Source organism: Heterodontus francisci, chromosome 36 (genome assembly GCF_036365525.1).
Source record: "Heterodontus francisci isolate sHetFra1 chromosome 36, sHetFra1.hap1, whole genome shotgun sequence".
Lineage (NCBI taxonomy): Eukaryota > Metazoa > Chordata > Chondrichthyes > Heterodontiformes > Heterodontidae > Heterodontus > Heterodontus francisci.
In genome coordinates this window covers 47,688,369-47,712,405 of record NC_090406.1, presented here as the reverse complement: position 1 = coordinate 47,712,405, position 24,037 = coordinate 47,688,369, and the positions used below count along the sequence as shown (strand labels likewise).

Sequence of the window (24,037 nt, the reverse complement as noted above, 5' to 3'; positions counted from 1 at the left end):
ATTTCTACCATCTCAACCAGCACAATTGTAAAAATGCGACTGGTTACTTGTTGCCTCAGTTGAGCTTTTGTAAGTTTTCAAAATACCTGCTTGTTTTTCCGTTACCTCAACAATGATTTCTGAGGAAAAAGTAACTACAACACTACAGAGCATTCCTTGATCCATATTCTTGTCATCTTAACTATTTCTGAAATATAGCAATCAATCCTAAAAGCTGCATTGTGTGTTTTTTTTTCCCTTCCTCACCATTTTTGTTTTTTAGGACTATGTTGCCCTTGATTTTTGGTTGTTTTTCTTGTCAGCTTGGGCTCTTTCCTTTTATTACCAAGAAGGTAGATGTGATGCTGCCAACCCCCTCTGATGCTACTTTGGAGTCCATATTTCAATTTTTGGACAGACTACTCTGTCTAAACATTAAAAATCAAACTGCTGCAAGAGCAGCTAATCATGTAGCTGTCATCATGTATGCAAGGATGTTCACTCTGGCAGCAGAATAGAAGTTTTAGTCAGGCAATTATGAACCAAGTGCTATTTGACTGAAACCAACCCTAGTCCTGTAGCCCTGCTGGATAGACAGTCCCATCCTTTCACACTCTGTAGGAATGAAGCAATCAATTTTGCCTTTTCCCCCATCCTCCCCCATGTAGGCACCCTGCTGATTGGGATGGACTAGGCCATAATCTTCTGTAGGATCTACTGGAAGGTATCTTTGAACAGTACAAGAAAAGAAACTGTCAAAATATGGACATTCGAGGAAGCCTATGATTATCATTTGAGGCTGGCATTAAATTGGTGTCTCGATTGGCTGTGTTGTGGTGCTCAAGTACTCTTTTTGTTTCAGTATTATTCATAAATTAACTTTTTCTTCTTTAAAAACAGCCTAAGGCAGCTCCTGCGCCTGCACAACCAACAACACAGCCTGCTCCAGTGCCTGCTTCAGCGAGTACCACAGCAGCTGCGTCCACCTCAACTGCAACTTCAACTTCAACTGCGACTCCAGCTTCAACTGCAGTTCCAACCTTAATTTCAGATTCAGTTTCACCTTTAAGTCAAACTTCCACCTCTAACCCTACTCCAACCTCAGGTGCCACTTCTCTTGCCCCTGCCTCACCACCGGCTACAGTTCCGACATCAGATTCTTCTAGCACAGTCACAGAAGAAAAGCCAAAGGAGGAAGAAACAAAAGAAGAAACCAGTGCCGTTTCTGAAGCACTTAATCCAAGGTACAATAAAGTTGGGTAGGGAAGGTGCAGGACGTTAATACCTACGCTATGTGCTGAAGTTAGGGAGGAAAGCAGCAGTACTCTTGGGAAAAGACCTTTTGGGACATTTCACTGAATTTTCAGGAGGTTTTTTTTAAATTAAGTTTGAAGAGCTTCAATTTTTTCCCTCTGGAACTTAGTGTCTAGCTGTACGCACTAAGTGAATGGAAGAAAGAAGAACAAATCACTTCAATTTCTCCCCTGATGCGCCTGATTTTTTTCAAAAGATCCAATTAGGCTTATGAAGAACTTTGGTCTGGAGCTGCTGTGAATTTTTGACTCCTGGAAACTGGAACTGCATGTGGTTTGCATTAAAATTTCAAGATATACACATGCAGTGCAGTTTTATTATTTGAATTGATTATTTGTGTTCCAAAATGTGAATTTTCCAGGTTTTGTTTGCAGATTTGTTGATTCAGGTTTTCCTTTTTGTTGAGCATGTAGCACCTCAGAACAGTCTCATTTTATTAGTGGGACTTGTCATTTTGCTCTTCCTCCTGTTTTGTTTCTTTCCCCTTGTCTTAAGCCATCCCCGGGTAATAGCTAGCCCACTCTGCCTCTGCTTACCGTAGGCTGAAATTGGGATTTAGTATGCACAGTGTTATGAGCATGAGTCCATATCTCTGCCTTCCATGGCAGAGTACATTGGGATTCCCAACACATCGTCCCATCCTCATCGTAAAGTTTTAAGCACTGACATCATTAATTTCCAGGTGACGTTATATTGTTTATCATGGAGCTAACAATGCAGTTCTATTGTGTGTGCTGCTGTCAAGAGATTTGGGTGTGTTTAGATTGCTTGTGGTTAATCAAACTGAGTTTTGCAGCAATTGTTTTTTTTTTTAAAATTGGTAAAGCAGCACAGCTCTGCAGTCCCCATTTAATATGCCCACAATCCCAGCCCTGCTGTCAGAAGTATTTAACTGAAGTTGCAAGCTTATTTGTAGGGATGGAAAATTCAGGCAGCTTGCTCCTATGCACCTCCTGGATGTCAGATCCAAGAACAAGACTTGACAGAAGATGAGAATAAGCCTGTCCTGCCATGATTGGTGCATGATATAAGGAGAAAGTAAAATCAGTCCTAAGTGTTTGTGAAAATAATGTGATTGTTTCAAGTAGATTTGCATTTTATTGCTCTCAGGTTGTGCTGTACTTGATGGCAATGACTGTTTAAGAAGTAATTTCCAGTGCTATGTACATTGTATGGAAATTTGGTGCCGCCTCTTAACTCGCAAACAATCAATAATAAACTTTCATTGTTTGATACCAAGAATATAACTTGCTGCTGTGTTACGTTGAGTGAGTCCTTGGTCAGGGTTAAGTTGCAAGTTTTGTGTTCTTAAAAAAAAAAATACAGGCCTGCAGCCCAATACATTCTGTATAGTTCATTGAACTGATGCAGCATGTTCATAGAAAATCACTACATTGTGGGTACTTGCATTGTAAATATTGGAACCAGCCTCTGAATTGCTTTCTATGTTGAGGTATATGATGAGTTAAACGTCACTGTTGAATTGTGATCTTTTGTTTTAGATCTGTGGCTGAAGAAATAGACTTGAATCTGGTGGAAACAGCCTCCTCTACATTAGGTACGTTTGATCGAGTTTAATAGGAAGGATTTGTATTACTGCTCAAATATTAGGCACTGGCACACAGTAAGGATTAATTTCACACTTTTGCTGTATTAATATGTATGTTAGCCACTAGATGATAGTGTACGTGATACTAGAAAGAAAAGATGATGCTTACACACGTTGGCATTATGTTGGCTAAAGCAAGTAAGTGTGGTCGGAGTTGTTTATAGGCCACCAAACAGCAATGGTAATGTAATTCACGTTATAAGTCAGGAAATTAGAGGTGTATATAACAAGGGTAATACAGTAATCATGGGGGATTTCAATCTACATATAGGCTGGGTAAACTTTATTAGTACTAATGTGGGGAAGGAATTCTTGGAATGTATGCAAGATGGTTTTCTAGAGTCGTATGTTGAGGAAGCAACTAGGGAATGGGCTATTTTCGATCTAGTATTATGTAACGCAAAAGGACCAATTAATCTTGTTGTAAAGGAGTCTTTAGGAAAGAGTGACCATAATATGATAGAATTTGACATTCAGTTTGAAAGTAATGTAGTTCAATTAGAAACTAGGGTCTTTAATCTAAACAGAGAAGCTGTGAAGGTATGAGGGGCAAATTGGCTATGGGATTGGGAAACTATGTTAAAAGGTGTGAGGTAGACGGGCAATGGCTAGCATTTAAAGAACTAATACATAGTTTACAACAAAAATACATTCCTTTAACGTGCAAAAACCCAGCAAGGAAAGTGTTCCAACCATGGCTAACAAAAGAAATCAAGGATGTATTAGAGCAAAGGGAGAGGTGTATAAAGTTGTCAAAAAAATGGTAAACCTGAGGGTTGGGAGCATTTCAAAATTCTGCAAAGGAGGGCCAAGAAAAAGATTAAGAAATGGAAAATAGAATGAGAGTAAACTAGCGAGAAACATAGAAACAGGCTGTAAAAGCATCTATAGGTATGTAAAAAGTAAAAGATTAGCAAACATAAATATGGGTCCATTACAAGTGGAGTCAGGAGAATTTATAATGGGGAATAAGGAAATGGCAGAGAAACTAAACAAATACTTTGTGTCTGTCTTTATGGAGGAAAATACTAAAAACCTCCCAGAAATAATGGAGAATCAAGGGACTAGTGTAAATGAGGAACTGCAAGATATTAATATTAGTAAATAGAAAAAGTATTAGAGAAATGAATGGGACTTGAAAGTAGGTAAATCCCCTGGACCTGATGATCTACATCCCAGAATGTTGAAAGTGGTGGCTGTAGAGATAGAAGATGTATTGGTGGTCATCTTTCAAAATTGGAGGTAGCACTGAGGGTGGCAAGGGCGCAGAATGTACTCTGGGTGGGGGACTTCAATGTCCATCACCAAGAGTGGCTCGGTAGCACCACTACTGACCGAACTGGAGTTCTAAAGGACATAGCAGGTGGTGAAGGCACCAACAAGAGGGAAAAGCCTACTTGACCTCTTCCTCCCCAATCTGCCTGCTGCAGATGCATCTGTCCATGACCGTATTGATAGGAGTGACCACCGCACAGTGCTTGAGACCAAGTCTCGTCTTCACATTGAGGATACCCTCCATCGTGTTGTGTGACACTACCACTGTGCTAAATGGGATAGATTTTGAACAGATCTAGCAATGCAAAACTGGGCATGCATGAGGCCCTGTGGGCCATCAGCAGCATCAGAATTGTACTCGAGCACAATCAGTAACCTCATGGCCTGGCATATCCCCCACTCTACCATTACCATCAAGCCAGGAGACCAACCCTGGTTCAATGAAGAGTACAGGAGGGCATGCCAGGAGCAGCACCAGGCATACCTCAAAATGAGGTGTCAGCCTGATAAAGCTACAACCCAGGACTACCTGTGTGCCAAACTGCGTAAGCAGTGTGCGATAGACAGCTAAGCGATCCCATAACCACTGGATCAGATCTAAGCTCTGCAGTCCTGCCACATGCAGCTGTGAATGGTGGTGGACAACTAAATAACTAACTGGAGGAGGTGGCTCCACAAATATCCCCATCCTCAATGATGGGGGAGCCCAGCACATCAGCGCAAAAAATAAGACTGAAGCATTGGGCGGCGCATTGGTTAGCACCGCAGCCTCACAGCTCCAGCGACCCGGGTTCAATTCTGGGTACTGCCTGTGTGGAGTTTGCAAGTTCTCCCTGTGTCTGCGTGGGTTTCCTCCGGGTGCCCCGGTTTCCTCCCACATGCCAAAGACTTGCAGGTTGATAGGTAAATTGGCCATTATAAATTGCCCCTAGTGTAGGTAGGTGGTAGGGACAGGTGGGGATGTGGTAGGGAATATGGGATTAATGTAGGATTAGTATAAATGGGTGGTTGATGGTCGGCACAGACTCGGTGGGCCGAAGGGCCTGTTTCAGTGCTGTATCTCTAAATAAATAAAAAATAACATCTTCAGCCAGAAGTGTCGAGTGGATGATCCCCCTCGGCCTCCTCCTGGAGTCCCCAGCATCACAGATGCCAGTCTTCAGCCAATTCGATTCACTCTAAGCGATATCAAGGAACGCCTGAAGGCAATGGGCCTTGACAACATTCCGGCGATAGTACTGAAGACCTGTGCTCCAGAGCTTGCCGCACCCCTAGCCAAGCTGTTCCAGTACAGCTACAACACTGGTGTCTATCCGGCAATGTGGAAAATTGCCCAGGTACATCCTGTGCACAAAAAGCAGGACAAACCCAACCCGACCAGTTACCGTCCCATCAGTCTACTCTCAATCATGAGTAAAGTGATGGAAGGTGTCGTCGACAGTGCTATCAAGCGGCAGTTGCTTAGCAATAACCTGCTCAGTGACGCTCAGTTTGTGTTCTGCCATGGCCACACGGCTGCTGACCTCATTACAGCCTTGGTTCGACATGGACAAAAGAGATGAGGACTACTCAAGATGAGGTGAGAGTGACTGCCCTGGACGTCAAGGCAGCATTTGACCTAGTATGGCATCATGGAGCCCTAGCAAAACTGAAGTCAATGGTAATTGGGAAAAACTCTCTGCTGGTTGGAGTCATGCCTAGCGCAAAGGAAGATTGTTGTGGTTGTTGGTCAATCATCTGAGCTCCAGGACATCACTGCAGGGGTTCCTCAGGGTAGTGTCCTAGGCCCAACCATCTTCAGCTGCTTAATCGATGACCTTCCTTCAATCATAAGGTCAGAAGTGGGGATGTTCACTGATTGCACAATGTTCACCATTCGCGACTCCTCATACTGAAGCAGTCCGTGTAGAAATGCTGCAAGACCTGGACAATATCCAGACTTGAGCTGATAAGTGGCAAGTAACATTCGCACCACACAAGTGCCAGGCAATTACCATCTCCAATAAGAGAGAATCTAACCATCTCCCCTTGACCTTCAGTGGCATTACCATCATTGAATTCCTCCACTATCAACATCCTGGGGGTTCCCATTGAGCAGAAACTGAACTGGAGTAGTCATATAAATAGTGTGGCTACAAGAGCAGGTCAGAGGCTCTGAGTCCTGTGGCGAGTAACTCACCACCTGTCTCCCCAAAGCCTGTCCACCATCTACAGGGCACAAGTCAGTAGTGTGTTGGATGCAGTTCCAACAACTCTCAAGAAGCTCGACACCATCCAGGACAAAGCAGGCTGCTTGATTGGCACCCCATCCACAAACACTCACTCCCTCCACCACCGACACACAGTAGCAGCAGTCTGTACCATCTACAAGATGCACTGCAGCAACGCACCAAGGCTCATTCGACAGCACCTTCCAAACCCACGACCTCTACCACCTAGAAGGACAAGGGCACCAAATGGTTGGAAACACCACAATCTGCAAGTTCACACACCATCCTGACTTGAAACTATATTGCTGTTCCTTCACTGTTGCTGGGTCAAAATCCCAGAACTGTCTGCCTAACAGCACTATGGGTGTCCCTACCCCACATGGACTGCAGTGGTTCAAAAATGCAGCTCACCACCACCTTCTCAAGGGCAATTAGGATGGGCAATAAAGTGACACCCACATCCCATTAACGAATTTAAAAAAAACAAACCTGTTTATTGAGGATGTAACTAGCAGCACAGTGGCGCGGTGGTTCGCACCACAGCCTCACAGCTCCAGCGACCCGGGTTCAGTTCTGGGTACTGCCTGTGCGGAGTTTGCAAGTTCTCCCTGTGTCTGCGTGGGTTTTCACCGGGTGCTCCGGTTTCCTCCCACAGCCGAAGACTTGCAGGTTGATCGGTAAATTGGCCATTATAAATTGCCCCTAGTATAGGTAGGTGGTAGGGGAATATAGGGAAGGTGGGGATGTGGTAGGAATATGGGATTAGTGTAGGATTAGTATAAATGGGTGGTTGATGGTCGGCACAGACTCGGTGGGCTGAAGGGCCTGTTTCAGTGCTGTATCTAAATAAAAATAAAATAAATTAAATAAAATAAAAATAAATAGATGAGGGGGAACCAATGAATTGGTCTATTTAGATTTTCAAAAAGCTTTTGATAAGGTCCCACACAAGAGGCTGGTAAACAAAGTTGGAGCACATGGGATTGGGGGGGGGGGGGGGGGAAATATGCTGGCATGGATTGAGAAACTGGTTAACGGACAGAAAACAGCGTAGGAATAAATGGGTCATTTTTAGATGGGCAGGCTGTTACTAGTGGGATACCGCAAGGATCAGTGTTTGGGCCACAGCTATTCACGATCTAAATCAATGATTTGGATGTGGGGATTAAATGTAATATTTCCAAGTTTGCAGATGTCACAAAACTAGGTGGAAGTGTGAGTAGTGAGGAAGATGCAAAGACACTTCAAGGGGATTTGGAGAGGCTAAGCGAGTGGGCAAAAATTTGGCAAGTGGAATACAATGTGAAGAAATGAGGTTATCCACTTTGGTAGGAAAAACAGAAATACTTTGTATTTCCTAAATGCTGAGAGGCTGGGAAGTGTTGAATTTCAAAGAGACTTGGGTGTGCATGTCCATGAGCCACTTGAAAGCTGACCTGCAGGTACAGCAAGCAATTAAGGCAAATGGTATGTTGACCTTCATTACAAGAAGATTTGTGTATAGGAGTAAATATGTATTCCTGCAATTATATAGAGCCTCGGTGAGACCACACCTGGAGTATTGAGTACAGTTTTGGTCTCGTTACCTAAGGAAAGATATATTTGCCATAGTGGGAGTGCAATGAAGGTTCACCCAACTAACTCCTGGGATGGAGGAATTGTCCTATGAGGAAAGTTTAAATAGACTGGGCCTTTATTCTCTGGAGTTTAGAAGAATGAGAGGTGATCTCACTCAAACATACAAAGTTCTTACAGGGCATGACAGGGTAGATGCAGGAAGGATATTTTCCCTGGCTGGGGAGTCTAGAACCAGGAGACACAGTCTCAAAATAAAGGGCAGGCCATTTAGGACTGAAATGAGGATGAATTTCTTCACTCAGGGTGGTGAATGTTTGGAATTCTTTGACCCAGAGGGCTGTGGCAGTTCAGTCGTTGAGTATGTTCAAGACTGAGGTAGATTTCTACATATTAAAAACATCAAAGGTTATGGGGATAGTGCAGGAAAATGGCGTTGAAGTAGAAGATCAACCATGATCTCATTGAATGGCAGAGTGGGCTCGAAGGGCTGAATGGCTTTCTCCTGTTCCTATTTCATATGTTCTTACCTTCTATAGTTAAGTAGCAGTTTCTGATCTCTTCCTTGTACACCTTTCCTTTTCAGGCTTTTCCACATTAATCTGTTCCGCAGCCAATGAATCAGCAGCTGACCTATTCTTAGGCTGCTGCCAGTGCCTATGACTGGTCAAAAAGCAGTGTATTCAATTGGATTGTAATTTAAATAAGATCATCATCTCCTTGCTATAAGTTAGGGTTTTGGTGGAACCCAGCAGTTTGCACTGCTGATTAATTGTCTTGTTGGGTGTTTGGGATAATCTAAGGGTTCTGAATGTTGTGCCAGTTGCTCCATTGACGCAATCCTGTCAAACTATATTGGATTTTCTAATTGGCATCTTTGGAGTCAATATTTAGGGAAAACCAAGAATGCCAAACAGCTAACAAGTTATTTCATCCAAATTTTCACATTGAAACTTAAATTCATGTGGTAGTGTAAAGTAAAACTGGTTAATACATTTCACGAGCTAACACAGGCAGTCACTTGCACCTCCTATTAACCAGTCATAGAGGCAGTGGCGGCAGCTGAGGAGAAGGTCAGCTACAAAACAATATTGAGATACCATGAAAATGCAAATAGTGAGCACAGGAGATTCTCAGACTGCTGAAATAATGTATGTCTCTGAACTCGACTTGATGCTAGGTTACATATTGGGCTGGCATTAAATCACCTTTCCTTTCTAGTATCACATCTGCAATATTTGCAACCCTGTGATTGATGTACAGCAAAACAGTAAATATAAAAGAACAAGGGGTGAGGTAAAGATTGGCAGAGTAAATGTAAAAAAAATATATATTTAAGGTTAATAATTGAATCAAGTTGGCTGTTAAAATCTTAAAAAAAAAAAAAAGACCTGGCTGTCACATTTGTAACTCAGCTGGTGACTGTCAGTTTTCATTTATCTATGTTTTGATATCAATTAGTATTCCATAGGAAAATTGCTCATTTTTAGATACAGGAATAAAATAAAGCAGATAAACTGTAGGAAAGTTGCATTGAGACAGCTAGTGTCATCAGTAACCAGCAGTGAACCAAATAAACTCCCTATGGAGCATGTAATGAATTAAGCAGGAAATATGCATCATGTGTGGGGCTGTTATCAGGCATTGTGTAAGTAGCAGTTCTGTCCATTTTTCCAGTTTACTCCCCTCAAATTCTTGACCTGCTGGGATATATATAGTTCCATGTCCTGTAGGCGCCATAGTTGGTATTACTATCACAGAAGGAAATCCTAGCTCTGTGGAACAGATATAATTGAAGGGCCACCCTGCTCTGGTTTTACTTTATTCCATCGCATGTACTCTGCACAGACTGCATGACGTGGAGATTTACTGTAAATGGAAATATTAAAAAGAAACAAATATGTTTGCTAAGGTGGAATTCTGATATTTGCCCAGAGAGTTGTTATCTCTCAATAACAGACTGACTGACTGGTACCCAGGTTGCAAAATCCATTTGTCAAAGACCTCCTGGAATTGGCAATATGTTCGGTTTAAAAAGGTTCAGGAAATATCCCAGTTTAGTCTGTTAGCCTTCATCTGTCAGTGGATTGGTTTCCTGTTTGGAGCAGAATAGGTTCAGTTATGAGCATTTACTCTAGTTACAGGACAGGCTTATGAAAATCTGGTGGCAGAGATCATGTCAATGGGCTATGAACGGGAGCAGGTTCTTGCAGCGCTACGGGCAAGCTTCAACAACCCAGACAGAGCTGTGGAGTATCTTCTGACGGTGAGTCGTAACTGGACTCTGGGATGTTTAAAGTATTGAAGTATTCATTCTTGCCATTAGAGGGAGGCACTGGTTTAGTGCGAATCCAAGAGAGAGTTGAAAATGACCTGAAAGATTATATGTATGATTGGGATGAGCAAAATGCGCTGAATGGCCTTTCCTCCTTCCACTTACATACAAACATACGGGAGTAGGCCACTTGAGTTTGCTCTGCCATTCAACAAGATCATGGCTGATCTGCTTGTAACCTCGACTCCACATTCCTGCCTACCCCTGATAACCTTTCACCCCCTTGCTTATCAAGAATTTATCTACCCCAGCCTTAAAAATATTTAAAGACTCTGCTTCTGTTGCGTTTTGAGGATGAGAGTTCCAAAGGCTCATGACCCTCAGAAAAAACTTCTCCTCTGTCTTAAATGGGCGACCCCTCATTTTTAAATAGTTCTAGATTCTTCCACATCCTTTCCACATCCACCCTGTCAAGACCCCTCAGGATCTTGCATGTTTCAATCAAGTCGCCTCTTACTGTTTTAAACTCCAGCGGATACAAACCTAGCCTGTCCAACTTCTCATAAGACAACCCGCCCATTTCAAGTATTAGTCTAGTAAACCTTCTCTGAACTGCTTCCAACACATTTGCATCCTTCCTTAAATAAGGGGACCAATACTGTACACAGTACTTCAGATGTGGTTTCACCAATACCCTGTATAACTGAAGCATAACCTCCCTACTTTGGTATTCAATTCCCTGGCGATGAACGATAACATTCTCTTAGCTTTCCTAATTACTTGTTGAACCTCCATACTAACCTTTTGCGATTCATGCACTAGGATACCCAGATCCCTCTGCATCTTAGAGTTCTGTAATCTCTCACCATTTAGATAATATGCTTTTTTATTCTTCCTGCCAAAATGGACAATTTCACATTTTCCCACATTATACTTCATTTGCCAGATCTTTGTCCACTCACGTAGCCTATCTATATTCCTTTGTAGCCTCCTTATGTCCTCCTTCACAACTTACTTCCTTAGCAATCTTTGTGTCATCAGCAAATTTAGCAAGTATACCTTCGGTCCTTTCATCCAAGTCATTTATATAAATTGTAAAAGGTTGAGGCTCCGGCACAGATCCCTGTGGCACACCACTCATTACATCTTGCCAACCATGAACTGACCCATTTATGCATACACTCAGTTGTCAGTGACAATAGTTACATAATGGGCAATTATGCTTTTAATACCCATTTTTGCCCCACCCTTTTTTCATTCCTCTTCTAAAGATGCTAACCTTTGTTGGAGTGCAATTTATATGTATGAAATACTTTGCCTACATGGACATTTTTTTATAAGTACGCCTGAACAGGTTATTTGTTCTTGGAGTGCATTACAGCCATCTTGATCCTATACCTATTTTCTTCCTTGCCTTGATGGCAACTTTAGTGCCTTATTTGCTGAGCTCAGCTAGAACCTGGGATCTTCTGATCTTCATGGTAGCATTATGCCAGACAATGCCTTTGTTCATTCTACCATGAGAGAGATGAAGTGCACAGCCTAACGGAAGGCACTTAATTTCCACAACATTTTTTTATCAAATGAGGTAGTCCTTAGTGCAGCAGTGAATTGGTGGTAACCAGTGGTAATAACTCGCCCTCAATCTAATGTGTGTGTGCTCAAGTAAGAGCAGAGTGGCATAATTTTCTGATAAAGTAATGCTCCCTAAATGGGACTGTTGCAGAATACATGAATTATTGGACTCAAAAGTAGAGCACCAGAGCTACAGCACCTAGTAGTAAGCTACAGGTCCACTCTATGATCCCATGCTGTTTTGGTAGTCATCACTCAAGGGTTTAATCAGTATTTGAGCAGTGAGATCATCTGACAGATTAGCGTAGGATATTGAGTTTTTAATGTGCTACATCTGGAGTAGCGGGATCGAAGTTTTTATATTTGTGGTGCCTCAATGGCAAGTCCTACACTGGGCAAATGCAGTCATTGGAGTTTGTCCCAACTGTACAAGGATACTGAATTAGCATACACTGTTAATAGCACCGTACACTTATCGTCTTAGACTCACTCAAATTGCTGGACTCGACTCTTTAAGGCAGTTCTTCTGGTCTCCATGCTTTGCTTTGTACCTCCCTTGTTGAAACAAAAATGCCAGAATTGATATAGTTTTCAAACAGTACTGATGGCAAAGTTCCTTCTTTTAAAACATGGTGTTAATTGAGATTGAGGCAGTAGCTTGCTAACTTGGCCTAATGATTCCATTTATTGTAAGCAAAACTAGGGTGACTCTGTTACCATTTTCACTTCAGAGGTTACACAGCTGTGGCTAGGGAACTGTACTCGTTTCTCCTTGGCTAAGCCAGGGAGTAACCAACCCAAGATTGAAAAATTGTGACTCTTGTCACTTGTTCAAGAATGAAGCATGCTTGGCACTGACCTATTCCAGCCTCTGGTTATGTTGCTCTGGTTTTGTAATTCCGATTATGTTAATGCTTAATTTTGGGGGCGCTCTATTCTTTTTGCTTTACTCCTCACCTTGAAGTACTTGTTTCATAGGTGATGGCGAGTTGAGGGTGGGGTTTGCAAAAATTGTTTCATAATTGGTTTGATTTATAGTGCTGCCTTTAGTTTGTGTGGTTGAATATAAAGAAAGGTGTGTAATCGGTGTTTTGCTCTTCATTTAGGGAATCCCAGCAGAGCCGGAAGTCCCAGAGGAACCACAACCTCGAGTCACAACACAACCACCATCACAGCCAGCATCACAGTCTACTCCAAGCAGTGAGTACAATCGATTAGTTTGCGCAAAGTGATGAACTTCACTGCTAATGTGGGTAACATGGCAAGTAATCACAAAAAATTGTTAGTGCAGGGAAATGTAGTGAGCTGTCATACTGGTAGTGAGTAGCATGGTGAGCAGTTAGTCTATGAACTGCTGTTAATACAAGAATACACAGTGATTGTAAACTACTGTGAAAGAATATGGAACTAGAGACTTGTGTATATATAATGCATGAAATTATGCAGGTTAAATTCACTTAAATGTAGGTCCTAGTTTTGGTCTGTGCAGGTTGCTAACTATTGGTTATCTCTTCCAGGCAACCCCCTGGAATTTCTGCGAACTCAACCCCAGTTTCAGCAGATGCGTCAGATAATACAGCAGAACCCAGCACTACTGCCGGCCCTCCTCCAGCAGCTCGGTAGAGACAACCCAACGCTGTTACAGGTGTGGTAGCCCTTTGTTGCTTGTCTAATATCACTCATCAGTGTCACTGTCTGCAAAACTGACTCCTTGCAGTTCTATCTCCTCTTTTTGTTTTGTTACTTTCCCTGGGGTACTGTTCCATGTCTGCCAACAGTGCCTTAGTGCCTTGCCCCAAATGGCTGTTCTCCACATATAAACCCAAACTGGGAGCCCCGGCAGGGCATTTGGTTTGTGAGGGACATCACAGCAGTCCTGATACTTTATTTGCTTGCACAGCTGTACTTTTCCAGTTGGTGGCACTGTATAGCAATCGAGATCGGAAGCTGTGATTTATTCCCTCTCCCCAGCATAAACAATTGAAAAGACTATAAAAGGTGATTTAAAAAAAAAGACATGCCATGGCTTTCAAATTACCCATCATCCTATCTTCATGCTACAGCTCAACGAAATTGATGGATTGCAAGTTTACTGTTGGCTGTATGAGTTTGGGCAGCCTAAACCTATTTCTTAAATATTATAAAATGGGAAGTAGAAATCTTACACTAATGCAACTTCAAGTTTTTTCTCCTCTTGCACTGGAGTTGATTGATCCAGAGTGCAGGCAGCTTTTTCTGCTATTTGATCGTAACTGCTGTCTGTGCTATCCAAAGTGTCCACATATTGTGTTCCAGTATTAAACTACTGACTTATTTTCATCCTTTAATTCCATACAATGAGCCATCTTCCCTGTTGTTCATGGGCCAGAGAGTTATGCAAAATGTTTTTGGCAGCCTGCCCAAAGGGAGGTCAAGAGATCTGTGGCAGAAAGCCCAAAATATAGGTTTAGCAATCTTTTGGCAAGGACTCTCCAGAAATCCTTTTGGTTCTCTTAATTGAACAATGTAGTGTATCTCTCTGTTTCTGCCAGTAACCTTTCTGCTCCGACCCCCATTCTCTTTGTATACAGTACTTGTGCAACCTTGGTTAAGGATTTGTACGGTAAGAATTTGTTCTGTAAGGCTCCTCATGATTATGGTACCTTTTTCAATTGGCAATGCCAGTGAACAATTTGTTCAGAGTGTAATCATGGACTGTTCTACTTTTTTCTGACACTGGTCAATACTTGCTCCAATGTAAACAATCCTGGGTTGGTTGCTGGATGAGTCGATGTTATCCAAGGGCAACCCCATGTCTTGCAGGACCACTGCACCTTTCTTTGTCAAAACCCACATTACTTGTAAATATTAACACATGGTTTTCATAAAATCATATAGAACAGAAGAAAGTCATTTGGCCCATTGTGCCTGTGCTGGCTTTTTGAAAAAGCTATCCAATTAGGTCCACTGCCCTGCTCTTTTCCCATTTCAGCTGTGCCAGCTCTGATATCCAATTAGTCCCTTTCTTCATACCCTTGAGAATTTTCTTTTCCAAGTATTTACCTACTGCCCTTTTAAGAGCTATTATGGATTATGGTTGCATCACTGGTCCTGTTCAGGCAATTCAGGTCCCAACAACTCTGAGTTAAAATAAATATTCTAACCTCTCCCTTTGTTCTTGTGATAAATTTTTACCTCTAGTTATCAATTCAGTGAGCAATGCAAATAGTTTCCTCTTTTACCATATCAAAACCCCTGTTAAAAGATTAGCAGATTTGTTCAAAATTCCGTTTCTTTGTTTGAATGGAAAAACGGCCAGTTTTACTAGTCTCTCATCGGGAAAGGTGAATCAACCATGGCTAACAAAGGAAGTTCAAGATTGTATTCAGTCAAAGGAAGTGGCCTATAAGGTTGCCAGAAAAAGTGGTAAGCCCGAGGATTGGGAGCAATTTAGAATCTAACAAAGGAGGACCAAGAAACCAATTAGAAAGATTATGAATGCAAGCTAGCTAGAAACATAAAGGCAGACTGTAAAAGCTGCTTTAGGTAGGAGCTGAAGGTAATTAGTATCAAAAAAGAGGTAGTAGTGAAAATTAATTGGATTGAAAGTTGATAAATCCCTTGGACTACATGAGCTGCATCTCCGAGTATTGAAGGAGGTGGCGATAGAGATAGTGGATGCATTGGTGGTTATCTTTCAAAATTCTATAGATTTTGGAAGTGTTACTGCAGACAAAGTAGCAAATGTAACCCCACTATTTAAGAAAGGAGCGAGAGAGAAAACCGAGAACTGCAGACCTGTTAGTTTGAGGTCAGTAGTAGGGAAGATATTAGAATCTATTATAAAGGATGAGATAACTGGACACTTGGAAAATAATATGATTGGGCAGAGTCAACATGGATTTGTGAAAGGGAAATAATGTTTGACAAACCTGTTGGAGATTTTTGAGGATGTTACTTGTAGCATAGATAAAGGAGAACCAGTGGATGTGGTGTATTTGGATTTTCAGAAGGCTTTTGATAAGATCCCATACAGGAGGTTAATAACCAAAATTAGAGCACATGGGATTGGGGGTAATATACTGCAATAGATTGAGAATAGGTCAACAGACAGAAAGCAGAGTAGGAATAAATGGGTCATTCTCAGGTTGGCAGGCTGTTAATAGTGGGATACCGCAAGAATCAGTGCTTGGGCCACAGCTGTTCACAATCTATATAAATGATTTGGATATGGGGACGAATTGTAATATTTCCAAATTTATTGACACAAAACTAGGTGGGAATGTAAGTTGTGAGGAAGATGCAAGGAGGCTTCAAAGGGATTTGGACAGGCTAAGTGAATGGGCAAGAACATGGCAGATGGAATATAATGTGATAAGTGTGAAGTGATCCACTTTGGTAGAGAAAAACAGAAAGGCAGAGTATTTTTTTTAAATGGTGAGAGGTTGTGAAGTGTTGATGTCCAAAGAGACCTGGGTGTCCTTGTTCATGAGTCACTAAAAGCTAGTATGCAGGTGCAGCAAACAATTAGGAAGGCAAATAGTATGTTGGTCTTTATTGCAGGGGGATTTGAGTACAGGAGCAAAGATGTCTTGCTTAAATCATATAAAGCATTGGTGAGACTGCACCTGGAGTATTGTGTACAGTTTTGGTCTCCTTATCTGAGGAAGGGTAAACATGCCATTAAGGGAGTGTAATGGAGGTTCACCAGCCTAATCCCTGGGATGGCAGAGTAGTCTTATGAGGAAAGATTGCAGAAACTGTGCTGTATTCTCTAGAGTTACGAAGAATGAGAGGTGATCTCATTGAAACTTACAAAATTCTTACAGGGTAGATGTGGATAGGATGTTTCCTCTGGCTGGTGAGTCTAGAACCAGGGGACACAGTATCAGAATAAGGGACAGGCCATTTAAAACTGAGATGAGGAGGAATTTCTTTACTTTCTGTGGAATTCTTTACCCCAGAGGGCTGTGGAAGCTCAATCATTGAGCATGTTCAAGACAGAAATCGATAGATGTCTGGATACTAATGAGATATGGGGATAGTGGGGAAAATGGCAGAGGTAGATGATTAACCATGATCCTTTTGAATGGCAGAGCAGGCTTGACTAGCTTTACTTTGCATCTAGCTGTGCTACATTTGATTTGGGCCTGCTTAAATTTAGTGCTTCGAATGGAAAGTGTCCATTCCCCAGTAGCAACACTCATCACCTTGATGCACACAAAAAGAAGTACTAAATAATGATGTGCTCTCAGATTTAATAACTTCTCTCCAATTATTGAATTGTGTATTTTAAGTGCTGCACCTCATGTATAAGGCTTCCGAGGTCAAGGAGTTACTTGTTGATTGGAGCTGTGTCCCTATGCAGCAATTCCACTGATGCCCACTCATTATGTTTTTGATGGTCTTCCAGCAAATAACTCAGCACCAGGAGCAGTTTGTTCAGATGTTGAATGATCCTTTGGGAGAGGCTGGAAGTGAAGGGGCAGAAGGTCACGGGTCACCACACACTAACTACATCCAGGTTACACCCCAGGAAAAGGAAGCAATAGAAAGGGTGAGTGAATTTTGAACACATGTTTATTATTGTGCATGCAAAGATTTCTAAACTAAAATGTAATAAAGGGAGTCATGTGAAATAGGAAAAATATCACTAAGTAATACAGGCATCAAACTTCCAATCTACATTTCCATGTGTGGTAATTGAGGATAATCGTTTGAGGCCAAAATAGATGTTCTAAAGCTGAAACAAAATAGGACTGACAACTTTTAAAAATATCTATTTACATTGTTGATTCTGTTTCCCATATGTTTCTAAGTGAGGCAAGCTACCCAGCAGTAGGGAAATGCTATGTTTCCACACACTATCTAATGCATTATAGTGGGGCGATTTCAAATATGAAATAAGTGCGGTGCAGCTCAGTTAAGTTTTCAAAGCCCAGATCTGCATGGATTGATTCTTGTAGCCCTAGGGGAGCCCTTCCTTTGATGCTTGGCTTCTTCCATGCTGTCACCAGAGATACATGGCTAGGCTGTGGGTATATACAGGATCAAAACTAGAGTAGCACAACAAAGTTGCTATTGCTTAAGGCAGCCTTCCACATTTATGACAAGAATACAGCTGTTAAGATTTAACTTATATGAATCCAAACTATATGCACAGCCTTCTAGTGATGAAGTTTCACATACTCCTACCAATGCCTGTAGAACCTTCTCCCAGCCTATGTTGTTACCTAGAACTTGTGTAGAAGTTCGAAGTAATCAGGCTTGCTAGAGTATGCATTTGGCTCTTGCCCCTTGATACCCAGCACAGTTTCTCCAGGCCTTTTTCTGCTTCCATCAGGATTCATTTGGTGAGGTGTTTGTCTTCAGTGGGATATTATGCATCTAATGTATGAAAATGAAGTGAAGTCAGCACACAGTTAGGAATAGGGAGCTTAGTTCCATTTATTCTAAAGATAGCTTTTATAATGGTTAAAGAGTGATCGTGTTGTGTAGCATGAACAATAGAAGAGCTACAAAACGTTAGGACTTGGGTACCAATCTGCAGCTATCAATTTCAGCTGTGTTGCTTGCCTATGGGTGATGGTGAGGAGAGACCAAATTTTTCATATAGCAATGAAGGTGTAGCACACCTGAGTGACCAGCTGCACAACACTATTGCTGGAGGTCCACTCTCTCTCTGGCAGAAGTGATGTAGGAAAATTCTAAAGAGGGAAGGACACAATAGTTGCTAAACAGAAAATTAATTGGAAAGCTAGTACTGTCAGAAAGGGTGGATGTTGGTGATGCAGAAACAGAACTTGTAACTTCTCTCCTAAATTATGCAAGTTTGGAAAAAGTTTTCCAAAATGAATAAGGGTGGAGTTAAAGTACCCGGCTAAAGAAAAAGATAGATAAGGATATAGCCAGTCTCCTACTGGTGTATGAACACTACAGTGGAATTTCCCCCTCCACTGACCAAATGCTTGTTCCCTACCTCCCAGAACTAAGATGAGCTGAAGACTGTATTGATCAGTTTAATTTACTGGAATAGGGCTGGGGTTATTTTGAAAATGTAAATGTTGAATAATCTTCCTATCAATGACAGCAACATACCTATACACTTAGATTAAAGATTCTGTCTCAGTTACGTGTGGAACAAGTGTAGCTAGCAGCTGTTAGCTCTTCAAACACTCATGTGAAATGTGTCCTGTAGTACCTAGAACAGGTCAGTTTTGCATTGTTTTATCATTTGTTTAAAATGTGAAATTCATTCCCTCTTCTAACTCTCTATTTAATCTCCCTCCTCCTCCCCCCTCCCCCACACAGTTGTCCATCATACTCTACCAAGTATCCAGTGTGTATCCTCGTAAGGTATTGGGAAAGGAGGGGCGAGTTGAAAACTTGGTGATGGATTGTTAAGAATGTTGGAATTTCCAAATTTACAGACAAAAAAAAAGCGATGGCCCATCTAGTTTACCTTCTACCATCCTGGTAGTGGCATCATGCAACAATGAATAGAGTTGTTGACTAATCATGACTATCAGTCTCTCAATTAATCTATACCAAATCCAGAAATGATGCCAGGAAAACCGCACTGGTTGAGAATTTGGGAATCATAGGTCCAAAGTCATCTGTTCCTATTTGACCCTGAGCTGAGCTTTCGACCACATAATCCTCTCCATCACTCTAAGTGCCAACTTCCACCTGCATAACATTGACTGTCTCCACCTCTGTCTCAACCCATCTGCTGCTGAAATCCTCCTCTAAACTTGAATATTCCAGTGCTTTCCTGTCCGGCTGCCATCTTCCACCCTTGACTAAACTTGAACTCGTTCAAAACACTGCTCCAAATCCAGTTCACCAATCACTCCTATGCTCACTGACCTACATTAGCTGCTGGTCCAACACTTTTTAATATTCTCATGTTCAAAATGCTCCATGGCCTCATTTCTTCTCAAGTCCCACAACCCTCCCAGAACTCTGTATTCCTCCAACTCTAGCATCTTATGCATGCCCAACTTCATTCTCCCGACCGTTAGCAGCTGTGCCTTCAGCTGTCTAGACTTGAAGCTCTGGAATTCCTTGCCTAAAGCTGTCCCTCTTCAGACATTCTTTAAAACCTACTTCTTTTACCAATCTTTTGATCACATGCCCTAATATCTTTTCCTTTCTTGTGTAAATTTGTCTGATTATGCTCCTGTGAAGGACCTAGGGACATTTCACCGAGCCAGTAAGTACTAGATAAATGCAAGATGTTTGCAATTGAATTAGTCAATACTAACTGTTTCCACTACCTCCCTAGGGAGCTTTTTCCATATGTTGACCACTTGCTTACTGAAATATTGTCTCCACAGATTAGTTTTGCATTTACCCACTTCAAGCGCAGGCCATGTCATCTTCTTGTACTAGTCTGGACAAGGTGCAATAGCTGTCGTGGTCAGCATTATCTAGACTCTTTATAATCCTAAAAACCGCAATCACATCACCTCTCATCTGTCTATTTCAGTGAGAACATGCTCAATTTACATGATTGCTTGGGGTAATCATACCCTCAATTTAGTTTCCCTCCCTGTAGGGAGGATTTTAGTCTTAAGCTTATTGCTTGTTTTTTTGGTCAGAGTTAAGATTGGGAGATCTCTGTAAAATCACAGGTACAAACCAGCACCTCATCACTTGTTGACATTCTGTTGGGCATCCAGTACTATGGTGTCTCTTGTTGATGGTTGTGAAAAGAATACTCAGTTACTACCTTCACTTCTAACTGCTTTTGTGTCTCTTGATGGTGATCTGCAAAGAGCTTTTCCCCTCTCTTCGAGCATGACTTCTGTTCAATCCCACCCTCTAAGATCAGAGAGTTGATGGAAATGTGGAGATGTAGCATCTGTGATGCTGCACGTGTATTGTCATTCCAATGCATTGCCCTCCTATGCTCTTATTACTAGCAGGGGTTTGACTACTTACTGTTATTTTTTTTACATATGTCTCTAGTGAAGAGGAAGGAAAAAAATCAAATTGCTACAATTAATATTTTGTTCTCCTCTTTCAGTTAAAGGCGCTTGGTTTCCCTGAGGGACTTGTCATTCAGGCCTACTTTGCCTGTGAGAAGAATGAAAACCTTGCTGCAAACTTCCTTCTCCAGCAGAACTTTGATGATGAATGATTTTTTTTCTCCCTCCCTCCCCTTCCTCCCCCTCCTTCCTCCCTTCCTCCCTCACCCATGCTTCTTTCCAGAAGCCAGCTCACTTTCTGTATCTGCAGTGGGTGGTTTTTGGTGAGGCCAGGCCTAGTGTGTATTACCTGGCCCTATCAGCATTGTGAAGTGCAGCACTGGAAAGCACATATTTAAACAAATCAGACACAGTATCCCTTTGGTCAGTCTATACTAGGTGACATTTGACAGCTCATAACGACTAGCCAGTGGGGGGGGGTTCGGGGCTAGTAGGGGCCTGTATTCACAAAAGTTTATACAGTATATGCACCAAAATTTCCCCAGCCCCTGAATTTTAGATATAACACTTTATGCATTTGTGCCTTTTGTGAATATGGGCCTGGATTTGGTTGGAAGAGGCCGGAGGCCAAAGTGCTTCTGCAGAGTAATGTTTCAAACTTGCCTACAATCAGAATTTTCAGTAATTTTTTTTCTTTGTATGTTTGTGTCAGGGGCGGGAGAAGTGGGGGAGGAGGGGCTGGTGGACAGAAATGTACAATCATTAAGTAGTAGACCTGAGATTGCCATTCTGGAATGAAGCTGGCAGCTGTTGTGATGCCCGATAAGATATTGCCTGGTTTGTGTCTGCCAACTATTGGAAATTCAACCGTACTGGTAGTAAGGCAACAAAATGTTTTTTTAAAATAAAAACACAAAATTTCCCACGTTTGAAAACTGCTGTATTTAAAAAGCAACCTGTCTTGCATTGCTGTTTAGAAAGTGTGTGTTGCGGTCTGTATCTTTATTAAAAAAAAAAGCACGGTATTAAACAGCAGCTTGCAATCACTGCAGGAATCTTTAGCTTGTCTGAATAAGTAGCAGCAGTTTAAGTTTGTTAGAGCTCACTCTCGAGTACTGCACGTAGCTTGTTTCTTAATGTTAAACTACTTTGTGGAATCAATATTATTAATAGCACTAACTGGCCCCAGTTTAGAGTGTCAAATAGATAATATCCAGGCTTTGACCAAGGGCAGCACATGAAAATGATTCCATAGCAATAGGCATGGAAAGGCAGTCAGAAACAGCCTACACGACACTGATGCATCCCACAGACTACTGAATGCAGCAAATTCATGTTCAGTTAAATTTAGTGGGGGTTGGGGTGTTGGGTGGTGAGGAAGAAATAGCATAGCTGTCCCCAAGACAGGTTATAGAAAATGATTATGTACCTGTCCTAGATGCAGGAGTTAAGTAACATTGAGGTGCACAGATTGGATGAATAGTTATTTTCAAGACTTGCTAAAGCACCTTTGTAAATCACAATGATGTGTCATTTCTGAGTGGATAAGGAGGGGTTTGGTCATACTTTGGTCGAGGGGTGAATATTTTAGTGTATTTTTTCCAGGGTCCCAGTGGTGCTTGTCATGATGTATGCTTTGCTTATCCTGACTCCGGTGAGAGGTGACTATTTACCGTTAAAGGGCTGGAATAAATGTTCCATCACTGGTCCAGCGGAGCCTAAAGGTATTATCATTAGGAAAATGGCTTTGGTCATTGAGGCACGCAACAGAACTGGACATTGGTCTCTTGTAATAGTTTCCAGTTTGCATCAGTTGATAACTCAAAAAAATTAGCTTTGACATGCTTCAAAAAGAAATGGATTTGCGTTACTGCTTCTCTCTCTGCTGGGCCATTGCTCTGCCATGGGCTGTCCTGAGCAGTTACCACTGTTGTTCTTTTTCTTCTACTTGTAATCCAGTTACTTCCATCTTTTCCTTCTGAACTCGGTAGCTATGTGTTAGCATTCACAATTGGAATCTTGCACACCATTACTTTCTGCAGAATTTAATGAGGCACAGTTGAGCTGATTCAATTATGTTTGAATAATATTGGCCAGGTGTCTGAGGCACAGGTGAAATAATAACCTTTGTGTCTCACCTGGTAGGCAGATAGCTGAAAATTTGCTGTTTCACTGCAGTTACCTGACTGATGCCTTGGGAATCATAAATGGAACCCAGACTTTTTTGACCACTGAAGTTGGTTTTATTTTGTATATGTAATCTGTGTCAAACTTTATATAAAAAAAAAAGTGAGTTGCATAAATTTCATCGACACCTCGAATTGTTCCCTGAATAGTCTGACGAGAAGCGATACTGTCTCATTTTTTTTTTTAAAAGGAGCAAAAAAAATTACCGCTTATGGATTGTTGAGAAATATTTTCAAATGCAAGCTTTTTGACAGTAGCCTCCCATCATTGGCAGTTTAAAATAGCAAAAAAGCTTTTATTCACCAAGTGGATGTTATTTGAGCTTTTTTTAATTTAAGTCTTCTGCTATTTTGTGGTTAGTTTACTGAAGGAACTTGAAGTCACTAATCAAAAAAAAATCTTTTTATTTACAAACTTTCCAACAACGTGTAACTGTTCAGAATGTATACAGGATGCACTTTACCTTTCAAGGATATAAGCTAACAATAAGATCCCAACAACCCCTCAGTATTCTGTCCTTTTAAGTCCACATTTAGCACCCAAGCTCACTATTTTCATCCCCTTCATTTTCTCAGTGCCAAGCTCTTATTCCTCTGTATCATGTGGAATCTGTGCATACTTCAGCCGAGCTTGATAGTCTGTACCATAACTTACCTACTGAAGTGACCCTTACTGAAACCACCTGGCCTGAGAATGAATTAGTTTGAAGTCCATTCAGTTGCGTACCTTCTAATTGTTTCGGTTATCAAACAATTAATCCTGGGGAGGTTTGCTTGGGGGCTAGTCAGCCGAATTGTTAACTTTTTGTGACCAAAGAGTGGGTCCAACCTCCAGTGTTGGAACAGCATGAGGAGTTCGGGGGTGGGGTGGGGGGGGGGGGGTGGGGGGAGAGAGTGTTGTGGTTGAGGAGGGAGTAGATACCAGTGGGAATTCTTGATTGGGCTCAGTGCTTAATTTAATTGGACATCAGAAACTCCTCTGTTCTGCAGTTTTGCTATTTATGCCATAATGTAGAAGGGTTTGGAAAGGGTCAACACTAAGTTGATTTTCTTTGGTTATTCTTCTGATGGGATTATATTGTGCTTGTTGATGATTTGGAGTGGGGGGAATTGAAATGATGGATTGT

At 41.6% G+C, this 24,037-nt stretch overlaps 1 protein-coding gene across 3 annotated transcripts in view; it reads left to right on the top strand.

Annotated features, from left to right (window-relative positions):
- Window positions 1–23,094, top strand: part of rad23ab (RAD23 homolog A, nucleotide excision repair protein b) — a 63,919-nt gene extending 40,825 nt beyond the window's left edge. For 2 of the 3 annotated variants that reach the window (XM_068016634.1, XM_068016636.1), the window contains 7 exons: window positions 880–1,223; window positions 2,796–2,851; window positions 10,101–10,228; window positions 12,919–13,012; window positions 13,330–13,457; window positions 17,205–17,348; window positions 20,823–23,094. In XM_068016634.1, coding sequence (XP_067872735.1) covers window positions 880–1,223; window positions 2,796–2,851; window positions 10,101–10,228; window positions 12,919–13,012; window positions 13,330–13,457; window positions 17,205–17,348; window positions 20,823–20,936 — 1,008 coding nt within the window. In that variant the 3' untranslated portion in view covers window positions 20,937–23,094. The remainder of the gene's footprint in view (window positions 1–879; window positions 1,224–2,795; window positions 2,852–10,100; window positions 10,229–12,918; window positions 13,013–13,329; window positions 13,458–17,204; window positions 17,349–20,822) is intronic. The other variant, XM_068016635.1, reaches the window with a different exon arrangement.
- Window positions 23,095–24,037: the final 943 nt, after the last annotated feature.